The 15,518-nt window shown below is 34.9% G+C and overlaps 1 protein-coding gene across 2 annotated transcripts in view; it reads left to right on the top strand.

The window, feature by feature from the left end:
* The window catches only part of A1CF_1 (APOB1 complementation factor), a 57,470-nt gene that overhangs the window by 38,699 nt on the left and 3,253 nt on the right, over window positions 1-15,518 (top strand). Inside the window, exons 2-5 of one of the 2 annotated variants that reach the window (XM_051213532.1) lie at window positions 4,088-4,248; window positions 5,205-5,336; window positions 13,418-13,545; window positions 15,032-15,263. In XM_051213532.1, coding sequence (XP_051069520.1) covers window positions 4,146-4,248; window positions 5,205-5,336; window positions 13,418-13,545; window positions 15,032-15,263 — 595 coding nt within the window. In that variant the 5' untranslated portion in view covers window positions 4,088-4,145. Of the gene's footprint in view, window positions 1-2,172; window positions 2,275-4,087; window positions 4,249-5,204; window positions 5,337-13,417; window positions 13,546-14,884; window positions 14,924-15,031; window positions 15,264-15,518 lie in introns of those variants that run through there. The other variant, XM_051213533.1, reaches the window with a different exon arrangement.

The raw sequence follows: 15,518 nt of genomic DNA, 5'->3' as shown, positions 1-15,518 counted from the left end.
AGACATAAAATACCTATCAGTGATTTCTTTCACAAATCAATGTTCTTACATTAAATATATTAAGATCCAAATGTTATATATCATTTGATCAATTTCAAAGCGGAACAAAATCAATATTTTAAAGGAATACAATAACAAAGAAATATAAGTATGATGATATACGAAATGAATAGGTAACAATAAATCCCTGAATTCAAATTCATCAAATCATTTCACTAAATTGAACCAACTTTAGAATTTACTAATCAGTATAAAAATTACTTATTTCTACTAAAATCATATATACAAAACATCTTAATAGAAAGTAAACATGATTGAAAGTTTTCTAAAAATGAATTAGATGGTAGAAGAATATGAGTTTAGTAGATTATTTAGTAAATTATGCATATATTAATTGTTAAAGTTTATTAAATTTCTATCTTTATTATGCAATGCATACAATGATGTTGTATCATTCAAATTCAATTATTAGTTTGTTGTATTAACTTCAATGCATAGCTTAGTTGAAATTGTGCTTGATTTCATCAAATTCAATAAAGCATCATCATGATGATAAACAGCTTTTGATGACATTCTTAAACGATTAAATTGACTATACTTCATTAAAGTTAAGAAATCATTAAGAGAATATTCCATCTTTTGTTCATTTAATATTTGAACAACAGAATATGATACCGACATTGAGATTACTTATGTACGATTTTTTTTTTTACTTGATGAATGGAGTAATCTAAAGTGCTCATTGTATTTTTGTTATCTTTAAAGTTAGTTCACTAGGAAAGTAACTGATTACTTTAGCTACCATTAACCAATTTTTGGCTATCATTTAATTATTTTGAATTAGTCCTCTTTTGTACTTCTGAACTGGAACTAGAACGAGTAGTCAGTTACTTATAAAATGTTTGAATTACATCAATCTTATTAGTGATTAGTGAAAATTAATGTTCTTACGGCGTATAATCTTAATAGAGGTTTTAATTAGAGTATATATTACTATATACGTATTATTTTAATAATTGAGTCATTGCATCAACAAAAAGTAACTGACAGTTAGGTGCTTCTAATCACGGATAATAAAATTTTTAGTCATTCAGACTAACTTTATGAGCTTTACTCGTCCTAGCATCGTAGTCGATTTCGCAATTTTCTTCAAGTTATGATTCATAATATTAGATTAAAATAAGAAGAACAAGAACTGTTGTATGGATAATAGTAATAACAATATAAATACCAATAATAGTAATAATGAAGTAATGATACATTTGTGCTAATAACAGTAAAATAAGATAAAGAATTGAATTCGATTTTAAGTGGAATGTAGGGTTTACACCAATAGGGACGACTATTAAAATGGAGTGGGAAAGAGGCACCCAGAGTGCACATTAATGAGGGCGGTTGTCGAGCACTAAAAGGAGGAATAACCTTTTTAATGTTGTGAAATATGTTCGATTTACCCTCTATTTCGGAAGACCTTCCTAGAAAAACAGTGTAATGGATGGGTGGGACGTGTTCATTACTTATTCATCTACGTAATATTAAATAAAACCTGGTCATTTGACTTTTATTACCACGTACGTCAGTAATTGACAGAATATAACTTTCGCTGGAGAGCACAAAGGACATAGCTTTTGGGAATACATGTAATGAAGTATACCGTGTATATCTTTCTCATTATAAAGAAAAGGATGTCTTTAGCATTTTTTTTCAAACATCCCTCTAAAAGGACTATCCCACAGTTGGTTGAAATAGACGAACGAGATAACATGACTAAGGTAATATGGATAACAGTTGGTTACCAAAATCAAAGAATTACAGTATTTGTTGAAAGCAGACTCCCCACTAGACGTTTATAAAACTATATTTCGTTGGTCATAGGGCAGAGGGATAAACCGGAAATCAAATATATTTCACATCACTGAGAGTGTTATTCACCCTTTCAATGCTCACATTTATTATTATGCGCCTTTTTGAATCTCGCCCCTATGAATGTGCACTCTTTTGAATTCCCCTACCTTTTGAATGGATATCGGAACATAGTTACGTATAAGAGTTCAGTGTCAGTGATTGTAATTAGTTAAAAGGCGATTGGGAAATTTGTAACGGCTCATTTAAGTGAAACATATTTATTCGATGTTAATCTGTGACATATTTAAACATACTTTCTAAATTCAGCTTATCAAAGAAATGAACATATCATGATACATTTTAACTCAATTGTCAGAGAAAGATGCAGTACATATCATAACGTAACTAATTTAATCACATTTACAGCTGGTGATTAATCAGAAAACTAATTTCCGCTTAAATAACTAACCTTGTGGATTTAACGGATTTAGTGATTAACTAAGTAGTGAAACTAATAACTAGACATTAAAGTATTCAAAAGTTTGTAACTTCCACTCTCTTGCCAAAAGAGTGAATGTATGTTTGTTTATAATGTTGTTCTGTTCTGGAAAATAACATCTACTTATTTTTCTTTGAGTCGATATCACCAACATTCACTTACCCTACTAGACAGACTATTCGTATTATAATAATGATAAACAAAAACACCTTGATGAACAAAAATTATTTGACCTATTTTTAAATACCTTCTATTAGAAGTTGATTCTAGATCATCATAAAAATCAATTTTTTAAGTATTAGTTACAGTGTAAAGAATAAATTTTGAAAGAGATAGCCTGAAAGTACCAGGAATTCCAACTTAAATAATATTATCCAACAGTATTAGGAATGCAAGTTTAAAAGTAAATACAAGAAAGGTAATATGAATAATAGGAATCATATATATTATTAATTACTTGCTTGAAATATATAATTATAACTTTATTATAGTATAACTAACTGTAAGACATTGTAAAGCAAAATAAATGTAGAACATTCAAGGTATTGTATTTTGTTATTTAAGAATGAAGAACTGCCATGAATATTAATTAATTAATTAATTAAATCACTATGATTTTCATTAACCTAATTATCAGTTTATTGAGAATTATGCTATTGATCAATAGGTTTTTTAACATTTGGAAATACCGATTAAATCATAGAACAATTAATTCATTTAAACAATTTTTTTCAAGATTCCTGAATTGTGATGACACCATAATTATGATACATGTTTTGACTTTATAAGAACTAAAGATAGTCCACCTTATTAATTAGTGATTGACAGTTAAAATATAGCGGCTCGGGAATCGTCATACGATTAATGTTCATTCTCTTCAGTACACACTATCAACCACCACGATGTCTCTTATTGTACATTTTTGTAATTTGTGCAGCGAAAGGTTGTAAACTTTTCATAAACGCACCTGTATAGGGTATACGATTAATAGACATAATGAGGTATTAAAACAAAATAAAAAACAGATGACTTGTTGAAATATTTAGATGGCAGAAACAGGTAGCCCAGAGATTCAAGCAGGCCGCTATGTTTATAATGGATTCATTTACAATCATGTACAATCATATTTATATTTAAGTATTACATTATTAGCTATGAGATAATCATGCATTGATCAATTCTTCCTTTATTTTTAAAGCATTACTATTTAAGTTAGTACTATAGAGAACAATCACACTATATTATTAAAGAAATATATATAAAATTTATACAATAAAAAAGAATGAACTGCATTGAATAATATAAACGAGTCATGAATAGCTAATCTTTTTCACAATCGATATTATAATAGGGACCTATAATTCTAGGAGAACAATATATGACAAATAACATGGATTGTGGATGCGCACTGTTGAGGAGTCCTACAATAGGACGAAACGGCCGTCCAGTGCTTCCAAGTCTTCAATGGTGGTCTAACATCAATCAGTTCATGATCTCAATAAAAAACGTAATATCTCCACAACCCGATACTGAAAATGGATAGAGCAATATTAAAATATTAGTCTATTCCTTTGTCATGAAATTAAATATAAAAGAAAAATTTAATAACATTAAATTGGGTTCATATAATGTTGCTATAAATTTTGACATTACATTAAATTTTGATGTATTTAACACGTATTTGTTTGAATAAATTAAACCATTTCTATCTTTTTTCACTTATTCCTCGTTATTCCCAAATAGGTGACTAAAGGATACCCATATTTACTGAAAAAGAAAACACCTTTATAAGAAACTAATTATGAAGTTTTATTTTGCTATCTTATTCTATTACATACTTGGACATCAAATGATCGGTATGTTGTCCGTTCGCTCTAACCCAAGTAGTGAACAGTTGACTTCAGGTAACTATCTGTTCTAAATGTAAAATGATCATTATTTGATATTAATTATGAATGAGACTTAGTAATCGATATAATACGATTGCTAATTTTAAGATGATATTATTTTTCGGTATGGAGTTGGGGAGTTTGTTGGATTTCGTAGAAGTCATGAACTGATCTAAGTTAGACCAGTACTGAAAAGCTGGAAGCACTGAATGGCCTTTTCATCACAGTATGGAATTCTCAGATTATTACAACGTATAATTCTAACTAATTTGTAACTAACTCCAAATTATTATCTGATTCTATTTGACAGTCAAACGTATGAATACATCTTACAATTAACAATATTCGTGTACCGCTATGTATTTGGTTCATCATTATAGTTTTTACAGATATAATCAACCAACATCCTATAGTTTTTTCCCAGTGACCTATTTGACATAGAAAGTTTAAATCAAGTTTTGGTAATCATGCTTATATTCGTCATTGAACTTGGTGATCAAATTTCACAATTATGACTGAAGTCAATTTTATGACCCAAGTGTTGTGTTCAGTGTGTTAAATGATTTGATAATGAACTTAAATATAATGGAAAGAGACACTTAAAAACACAAGAGTAGTCTGAATGTATATAGTTTTTCCTGCGCCTACTAATAATTGTAAAAAATTGTTGTATTTACAATCCAACCAATATTCGTGCTTTTTCACGAATGTTGAGATAAGCAGTTCCTCACTGGTTGAAATCATGAGTCAATTGAAGCTAGACCACCATGGAAAACCTGGAAGCACTGGACGGCCGTTTCGTCCTGGTATGGGGCTCCTCAGCAGTGCGCGCCCACGATCCCGCACCCCGCGGGATCCGAACCCAGAACCTAACTTCAACCCTTAATTATTTTCGATTTGTAAAGAATAAATATTTACCAAAAGATTTTATTGGTCAGGTTTTTACTTTACGTACACACTTATATCTATAGGATCTTTAAAAGTGTCGCCAAAAAATACAAACGTAGGAAAGTTTTATCACAGCGCAAACTTCAGAAACAAAGAATGTATCATTTCCGAAGGACCACAAAGTTGTACCGAAATTGTGAAAACAACTACTCCGCGTAAGTTATATTATTTTGTAAAATATAGTTCACATTTCTATGGAACTTTGAGATATCTAATAATATTTCTTATGATTACATAAATTATAAACCCAGAGTTTAAATCAACTTATCGATGAAGTACAATTAAGTCATATTTTTAACATGTAAATTAAGTTATGGTTGTCATAACTTCATATCATAATTAGCAAAGATGGATGGTGGCTAGCAGTGAAATCCGGGACGCGCGTTTCGTCCTATTTAAGACTTGTCAGATAAACGTACCTGCATCTCAGAGTTTATGTTTACTCAGGAACTCGAACTCAGTACCGTTTGCTTCAAACGCCGTCGCGCTATCCATTTAACCACTGAGTCATGATAGTCATCAATTTGCGCAATGGAGTGAAGTTTAAATTTATTTTGTATTGTTTGTTTGAATCTTTGCTTATAATGCTTGTGACTTAAGGCAATATCAAGGTAATCCTCACAGGATGCACATATGCTAATAATAGACTGATCAATTAGAGACTTAAACATCAATGAGAAGATTCAAACAAACAATACAAAGTAAATCACATCATAATTGTTAATTCTACAGCTTAAACATCCTTTCTGAATTTTCCATTTCTTCTCTATAATCTTATCGAGTATGAAGGCAAATCATTATCATCTTCCACTCGATTTGTTAATCATAGTATAACTGGGAAATTGAGAACTCCGACTGTAGATCTTCTAGAGTTACTGCCTGTCCCAAGACCGGGTAAAGGAGGAGGGTTAGGTAGGGGGTTAGCGTCCCCCCCGTAGAAAACTAACTCGCCAAAAAAACGCTAACCAGAAAAAATTATTCATACCATTTAAACTCTACCCTGAGAGTTAGAAGGTCTTCATTTAGAAGAATTATGACGCTTCATGGTGAAAGCCGAGTTCCTTCCGAAGCCACGAGGCCGATGCCCCTTCTAACAACCAGAGCAAACATTTTTATAGGTACATGAAACGTCCGAACAATGTGGAAGACCGGGAAGACCAGTAAAATAGCAAAGGAAATGAGGAGATACAACTTAGCAGTACTGGGAATCAGTGAAACCAATTGGACCCAAGCTGGACAACAAAGGCTAAATACGGGAGAGATGCTGCTATACTCCGGTCACGAAGAGGAAAATGCTCCACACATTCAGGGAGTCGCTCTAATGCTGTCCAAAGTAGCACGAAATGCACTTGTAGGATGGGGATCTCACGGATCCAGAATCATCAAAGCATCATTCAAAACAAAGAAGGAGGGGATCACAATGAATATTATCCAATGTTATGCACCCACCAATGATAGCAACGACGACATTAAAGATCAATTCTACGAGCGGCTGCAATCAATCATAGAGAAGTGCCCAAGAAAGGACCTCACCATTCTAATGGGAGATCTAAATGCCAAAGTTGGAATAGACAACACCGGATATGAAGATATCATGGGACGACATGGACCGGGTGAGAGAAACGAAAATGGAGAAAGATTTGCAAATCTGTGTGCATTCAACAAATTGGTCATAGGCGTCACAATATTTCCACACAAACGTATACACAAAGCTACATGGATCTCACCGGACCACACTACAGAGAACCAGATAGATCATATTCGCATCAATAAAAAATTCCGGAGGACAATGGAAAATGTGAGAACCAGGAGAAGAGCTGCCATAGCTTCAGATCATCACCTAGTTGTGGCCAATTTTAAAATGAAGCTAAAGAAGAACTGGACAAGTGGACAAACAGCAATACAAAGGTTCAATATAGCCTTCTTTCGAGTTACTGACAAACTCAATGAATTCAAGATGGCTCTCAACAGCAGGTTTCAAGCCTTACAGGATCTACTGAAGGAAGAAAAAACTACTATGGAGGACAACTGGAAAGGTATCAAAGAAGCATTAACTTCAACATGTCAAGAGGTTCTGGGTCTAAAGAAGCATCATCATAAGGAATGAATCTCTATAAAAACACTGGACAAGATCAAAGAAAGGAAGAACAAGAAGGCAGCAATTAACAACAGCCGAACACGAGCAGAAAAAATCCAAGCACAAGCTGAATACATAGAATCAAACAAGCAAGGAAGAAGAGCATTAGAGCCGACAAGCAGAAATACGTGGAAGAACTAGCAACGACGGCAGAAAAAGCTGCAAGGGAAGGAAATATGAAACAGCTTCACGATACAACGAAGAAACTAGCAGGGAAATATAGTAAACCAGAGAGACCGGTCAAAGGCAAAGAAGGCAAGCCAATCACTGAAATTCAACAACAACGGAACAGATGGGTAGAATACTTCGAGGAACTCCTGAATAGGTCGGCTCCAATGAATCCACCGGACATCGAAGCAGCACACACAGATCTTCCTATAGATGTCAATCCACTAACGGCGGAAGAAATCGGAATGACCATTAGACAAATCAAGAGCTGAAAAGCAGCAGGACCCGACAACATACCAGCTGAAGCACCGAAGTCAGACGTCGAAGTAACTACAAGCATGCTTCACATTCTATTCAAAAAGATTTGGGAGGAGGAAAAAGTCCCGATGGACTGGAGAGAAGGACACATCATCAAGATACCAAAGAAAGGAAATCTGAGCAAATGTTAAAACTACAGAGGCATTTCACTACCGTCAATACCAGGGAAAGTTTTTAACTGAGTGTTGCTGAACCGGATGAAAGACGCAGTAGACGCCCAACTTCGAGATCAACAAACTGGATTCCGTAAGGATCGGTCGTGCACAGACCAAATTGCGACACTACGGATCATCGTCGAATAATCAGTTGAGTGGAACTCGTCACTGTACATCAACTTCATTGATTATGAAAAGGCATTTGACAGTGTAGATAGGAGGACATTATGGAAACTTCTTCGACACTACGGAGTTCCTGAGAAGGTTGTCAATATTATCCGGAGCCCATATGATGGACTACAGTGCAAGGTCGTGCATGGAGGACAGCTGACAGACCCATTCCAAGTGAGGACCGGAGTCAGACAACATCCAGTGCGGTTTTATTCCTGGTTAATGCTCATACATTCATAGATAAACAGGGTGTCTCATTATTTTAATACAGTGCTTTCAGCTGATGCGATTTAATATGTAGATGATGACCCACTCGTTCTCTCATTTAGTTATTTTTTTATTCTGTATAAAATAAAACTAATTGTGTAGGATTATGAGATATATTGATACAGAAATCCTTCAAATTCCTTTCAACGATTTCCGAAATGCTTTTCATATATGTTAGGATAGTCTTATTTCCTAAGCTAATTTTGTAATATTATATCCATTTGTTTGACACACTTCAATGAAGCCCCAAAGCAGCTGATTCCATTAGTGACTAACAGAAGAAAGATTTAGGTCTACTGAATGATATCGGCAGATGACCTCTTGTACACTGTTCTATTATCACGAAAGTGATTTATTATCGGTTTTGTGTAGACTGAATTACTACTCATCAGAACTATTCAAAATGATACTTTTTACTGCTAAATGATCATGTATTATTTGCTCAACCTTAAATCTAAACTACAATTATTTTGATGAATAAACAGCTATGACAACTCTTTTGTAAAGTTCTCACGTCAATATTTCTTCAGCATCGTTCTGATCGATACTTAATAGTATTGATAGTTTACTGGAAAAAAAGCAACCTCACGACTAAAAGAGCCAAACATTGCATCAAAGTGTTGTTTCCTTAACAGTATCAGTTCGACAACTGTAGACTTATGTTAGGAACCACAGTATGAGGATCTACTTGACATTAATAAATAATTTCAGTACGTTACTAATGGTTGAAGCTGAAAATATAGGCAACTAGTTTTTGAACCAACCATTTAAACGTGAAACTCCGCCTGGAGTCCCTCCGGGGGCTACTGCTGGTCCCAAGCCCGGATAAGGGAGGAGGGTTGGGCATGGGGTTAGCGTCCCCATCCCGTAGAAAACTAACTCGCTAAAAAAACGCTAACCAGAAAAAATTATTCAAACCTTTTAAACTCTGCCCTGGGAGTCAGAAGGTCTTCATTTAGAAGAATTACGACGCCTCATGATGAAAGCCGAATTCCTTCGGAAGTTACGAGGCCGATGCCCCTTCTGACAACCAGAGCGACCATTTATTTAGGTACATGGAATGTTCGTACAATGTGGGACACCGGGAGAGCCTTCCAAATTGCTACAGAAATGAGAAGATACAACCTAGAGGTACTTGGGATCAGTGAAACACATTGGACACAAGTTGGACAACAACGACTAACTACAGGAGAGTTCCTGTTATACTCCGGCCATGAAGAAGAAAATGCTCCACATACACAAGGAGTTGCATTGATGCTGTCCAGACAAGTGCAAAATGCACTTATAGGATGGAAATCTCATGGACCAAGGATCATCAAAGCCTCGTTCAAAACAAAGAAAGAGGGTATTTCAATGAACATCATCTAATGCTATGCGCCTACCAACGACTACAATGAAGAAGCTAAAGATCAATTCTACTATAGGCTGCAGTCAATCATCGAGAAGTGCCCAACAAAGGACCTGACCATTCTGATGGGAGATTTCAATGCCAAGGTTGGAACGGACAACACTGGATATGAAGACATCATGGGACGACACGGACTGGGAGAAAGGAACGAAAATGGTGAGAGATTTGCAAACCTATGTGCCTTCAATAAACTGGTCATAGGCGGCACCATATTCCCACATAAACGCATACACAAAACCACATGGACTTCACCGGATCACTCTACACAAAACCAAATCGACCATATCTGCATCAACAAAAAGTTCAGGAGGACGATGGAGGACATGAGAACCAAGAGAGGAGCTGATATAGCATCAGATCATCACTTGCTGGTCGCCAAGATGAAATTGAAACTCAAGAAGCACTGGACAATGGGGCGGAAAATATCACAAAAGTTCAATACGGCCTTTCTTCAGGATACTAACAAACTCAATAAATTCAAGATAGACCTCAGCAACAAGTTCCAGGCCTTTCATGATCTACTCGATGGAGAAGGAACTACTGTGGAGAGCAACTGGAAGGGGATCAAAGAGGCAATCACTTCAACATGTCATGAGGTCCTGGGTCACAAGAAACACCATCACAAGGAATGGATCACTGTTGATACACTCGATAAGATTCAAGAAAGGAGGAACAAGAAGGCAGCAATCAATACCAGTCGAACAAGAGCAGAAAAAGCCAAGACACAAGCTGAATACACAGAAATGAACAAACAAGTGAAGAGGAGCATCAGAAACGACAAACGTAAATATGTGGAAGATTTAGCAACGGCGGCGGAAAAGGCTGCAAGAGAAGGAAATATGAGACAATTGTATGACACGATAAAGAAACTCTCCGGAAATCGCCGCAAACCAGAACGACCAGTGAAAAGCAAAGAAGGCAAGGTAATCACCAACATTGAAGAGCAACGAAACAGGTGGGTAGAACACTTCAAAGAACTCTTGAATCGACCAGCTCCACTGAACCCACCCAACATCGAAGCAGCACCCACGGACCTCCCAATCAATGTTGGCCCACCAACAATTGAAGAAATCAGCATGGCCATCAGACAAATCAAGAGTGGCAAAGCAGCAGGACCGGACAACATCCCAGCAGAGGCACTAAAAGCAGACGTAGCGGCAACTGCAAGGATACTCCACATTCTCTTCAATAAGATTTGGGATGAGGAACAAGTACCAAAAGATTGGAAAGAAGGACTTCTGATCAAAATACCGAAGAAAGGCGATTTCAGCAAGTGTGATAACTACAGAGGCATCACTCTTCTCTCAATACCGGGAAAAGTCTTCAACAGGGTATTGTTAAACAGGATGAAGGACTGTGTAGACGCCCAACTTCGTGACCAACAGGCAGGATTCCGTAAGGATAGATCGTGTACAGACCGAATCGCAACTCTACGGATCATTGTGGAACAATCAATTGAATGGAATTCATCACTCTACATCAACTTCATTGATTACGAAAATGCATTTGATAGCGTGGACAGAACAACACTATGGAAACTTCTTCGACACTACGGCGTGCCTCAGAAGATAGTCAATATCATACAGAACTCATATGATGGATTACACTGCAAAATCGTGCATGGAGGAGAGTTGACAAAGTCGTTCGAAGGAAAGACCGGTGTCAGGCAAGGTTGCTTACTCTCACCCTTTCTCTTTCTCCTGGTGATCGACTGGATCATGAAGACGTCAACATCTGAAGGGCAACACGGGATACAGTGGACATCTAGGATGCAGTTAGACGATCTAGACTTCGCAGATGATCTGGCCTTTCTATCCCAAACGCAACAACAAATGCAGGAGAAGACGACCAGTGTAGTAGCAGCCTCAGCAGCAGTAGGTCTCAACATACACAAAGGGAAAAGCAAAATTCTCCGATACAACACAACATGCAACAACCGAGTCACACTTGACGGAGAAGATTTGGAAGATGTAAAAACCTTTACATATTTGGGCAGCATCATCGATTAACACGGTGGATCTGATGCAGATGTGAAGGCGCGGATCGGCAAAGCAAGAGCAGCATATTTACAACTGAAGAATATCTGGAACTCAAAGCAACTGTCAACCAATACCAAGGTCAGGATTTTCAATACAAATGGGGCAGAAACCTGGAGAACTACGAAAGCCATCATCAAGACGATACAGGTGTTTATTAACAGTTGTCTACGCAAAATACTTCGGATCCGTTGGCCGGACACTATTAGCAACAACCAACTGTGGGAGAGAACAAACCAGATCCCAGCGGAGGAGGAAATCAGGAAGAAGCGCTGGAAGTGGATAGGACACACATTGAGGAAAGCACCCAACTGTGTCACAAGACAAGCCCTCACATGGAATCCTCAAGGCCAAAGGAAAAGAGGAAGACCAAAGAACACACTACGCCGGGAAATGGAAATAGACATGAGACAAATGAACAAGAATTGGATGGAACTAGAAAAGAAGGCCCAGGACAGAGTGGGTTGGAGAATGCTGGTCAGCGGCCTATGTTCCATTGGGAGTAACAGGCATAAGTAAGTAAGTAAGTAATTTAAACATGAACTGCTCACTCCATGACCTGAAGATTCTGGATCCAGCTCCATGATTAGGCACCAATAGTATGTCACAAACTAAATTGAAGTTGTTGATTGCATTTTTGTTTTGATTGGTGTCCTAAATCTGACTTAGATCTAAATTTAAAACTTTCTTTTAATCGGACTAATCTCTGTACTATCACCTAACCAAAGGTTAAAGTATTGAAAATAAATAATAATAATCGATTTGAAATAAGATCACTAGATATCAAATAAAAAAGCAGTGTTAACCAAAATCTCCTTGCTTTTTGCTTGATTACAATACTTTAAGAAAATTTTTATCTATTGACACCATTCAGTTTAGAAGGAATAGTTTCTATAGTTTTACGTAACAAACAAATTGTTATAACTTGTGGCCTGAGTGCCCTGTTAATGTATAACGTAACGATACCGCCAATTAGAGAGCAGTGAATTATCAATCGGTCCAATGACGCATAAAACACATGCGAGCAGTCTAGAGTCCTGATTGACCCTGCTTTCCGCCTACCCCAGCCAGTTAAGCCCAGAACACCAATCCCAGCCTCTGCAATATGAACCATTTATTTCAAGCATACTGGGTTTATATACCAACCAGACAGACCACATAGTACCATAAAATAGGAAACAACATTTGTACAAGATTTGGCCAAGAGTGACTAAGAATGAGGGAGGTATTAATTAATAGACAGGGCATAATTCAAGAATGGTAAATCGTATAATAATAATAATTCATAGGTCAAAATAAAGCTCCTAATAATAGGACATGAATATGAATAGTTTAGTTATTTAACAATTATACGATAAAAATATACGCATAGTATCGGTCTATAGATGGATCCCAAAAGTTATCATTCATTATGCTTATCGGGACATAACACAAATATTATGTAGTCAATCACTCGTTAAATGATCAAGAGTATGAGAGATATTAACCCTTTTAATGAATTATGTGCTTGTTGTTTCGAGAAAAAATGAACTGTATTATGGTTAATAAAGAATCCCATTTTTCTCAAATTTTCTAGTATTCACTCATTTCGGGATACTAGCAGAAATGTCAGACGATCAAATGGAACCTTTATCAGTAAAGAAATTTAATGAAATTGCAGAAAATCAAAGATATGAATATTTTGCAAAGAGATGTTGTAAATTTGTAAGTTACAAGACTGGAAAAAAAACACAATTATGATTCATTTTTAATATAATTTATCAATTAATAATCTTAGAAATTCTAAATTTATGCCAATACTTATTATCAATTTGTAAGAAAAGTTTGACACTACTTTTTACGGGTCACCTTTACTTTGATGTTAGATATTATAATCACTTACCTATAATATTTTCCAATATCAGCGAACCATTAATTACAACTAAATATATAATCTTTCGAATGGATATTATCTCAATAGATAACTATTGATTGCTCAATGGGAAATTATTCCAATGATTAACGTAGATATCTACCGAATTTATAACGATAATATTTTATAACCTTAAACCTATCTATACAAAAATTAAATTCAAAAACATAGTTAAATGACTAGTTGTACACAGTTTATACAAAGATAATTTTAAACCAGAAAAATCACTGTTGAGAACTCTCTACTCTCAAAGTTGAGATACAGTTCATCTATGTGGAAACATTTTGAATGAAATTAGTTCTATGGCTTTTTCAATTTTTAATCGTTGTCAACATGGAATTCTCTAACATAGATAAGTTATGGTATTTCCTTGGTAGTTCTATATATATTTACTTTCATATACTGTCTCAACGAATCGACAACTGTACGGATATCGTATAACCTTATTTTTCACCAATAAAGCATTAACGCTTCCACATTTAAGTCATTAGTTTCAAGTAAATAATTTAACACCAATTAAATCTATTTTTATTAGTGAACAACAAAACACTATAATTTTACTTTCATTGCCACATATACAGTGAAAAGAATTTCATACTGATTGATTACGGAACAACAATCAATATTGTATTGCCTAACCCTCGAACTCTGTTGATTGTTACGTTGAAACATGGTTTATATTCTAAGTGACCAGAGATCACATCGAATTGTCTGACTTCAGATGACTGCAAACAATTTACAAGAAGCACTATTAACCTAGGTTTAGTGTTAATTATTTTTTCCTGTATAATTCAAAAACACATCCTTGAGTTGTTTCACAGTAAGAGAAGTTAGCAATGAGTTATACAAACCTTAGTCCGCAACCAGAAAACTTGATTAAATGACAGACATAAGCAATCGGTAGCGAAAATATGACTAAGAAGTAATTTCTACAGTAGTAACTATTAAAATATAATCATAATTATGACCGTAGATAATAACAAAACTTCTGAATAAGAACATACGATAAAAGGGTAATATTAGCTTGATTTCTTTGAAACGATTAATTGAGTCTTGTATCCTTTGGACTTTCTAATAACTTTTAATACAGAATTTTAAATAAATATTTTTGATATTTCTCAATTATTTTAGATTACAAGTCTAATTGACTATTATATTATACTTAAATAGAACTGAAGATATATATATATATATATATATATATATTATTATTATTATTATTATTATTATTATTATTATTATTACATTTTCTTTGTTTATTCGCTTTAAATAAATCAGATTATGGAACAAGTAACAACCGGGGAAATGCCAAGTTATGAAAGGCCTCATTGTAGTGTTGTTCAATTTATTCCATCAGATCAAGAAACCATGTTTGCTGTGACCGATATAGTTTATGATTCAATTAAAGCAACACAACTATCTGATGGAACTCTACTTGGAACATTGAAACAAAACAACAAATTTCATATTAATGGAAAAAACTTCAGTAAAGCTTATATTAAAATCATTTGTAAGTTATTATTTAACTGAATGTTCATTAGTTTACCAAAATATTATTTATTTTATCTGTTTTAATTGATTTATTTCATAGAGTTGAATTTTTTTTGGAACAAATTTCCGATTGTTAAAATGAAAGAAAACAATACTGGTCAATAGATGATATACTATGAGATGTACTGTGGCCAAACAATTGCTGCTCACACGACTGAATTATTAATTTAAGCCCTCGAATGAACTGATAATGGAAGATAATATCGTTCCCCAG

This window comes from Schistosoma haematobium, chromosome 3 (assembly GCF_000699445.3).
Source record: "Schistosoma haematobium chromosome 3, whole genome shotgun sequence".
In the NCBI taxonomy this organism is placed as follows: domain Eukaryota; kingdom Metazoa; phylum Platyhelminthes; class Trematoda; order Strigeidida; family Schistosomatidae; genus Schistosoma; species Schistosoma haematobium.
The sequence above is the reverse complement of the archived record's forward strand: the minus strand, read 5'-3'. Positions and strand labels throughout refer to the sequence as shown.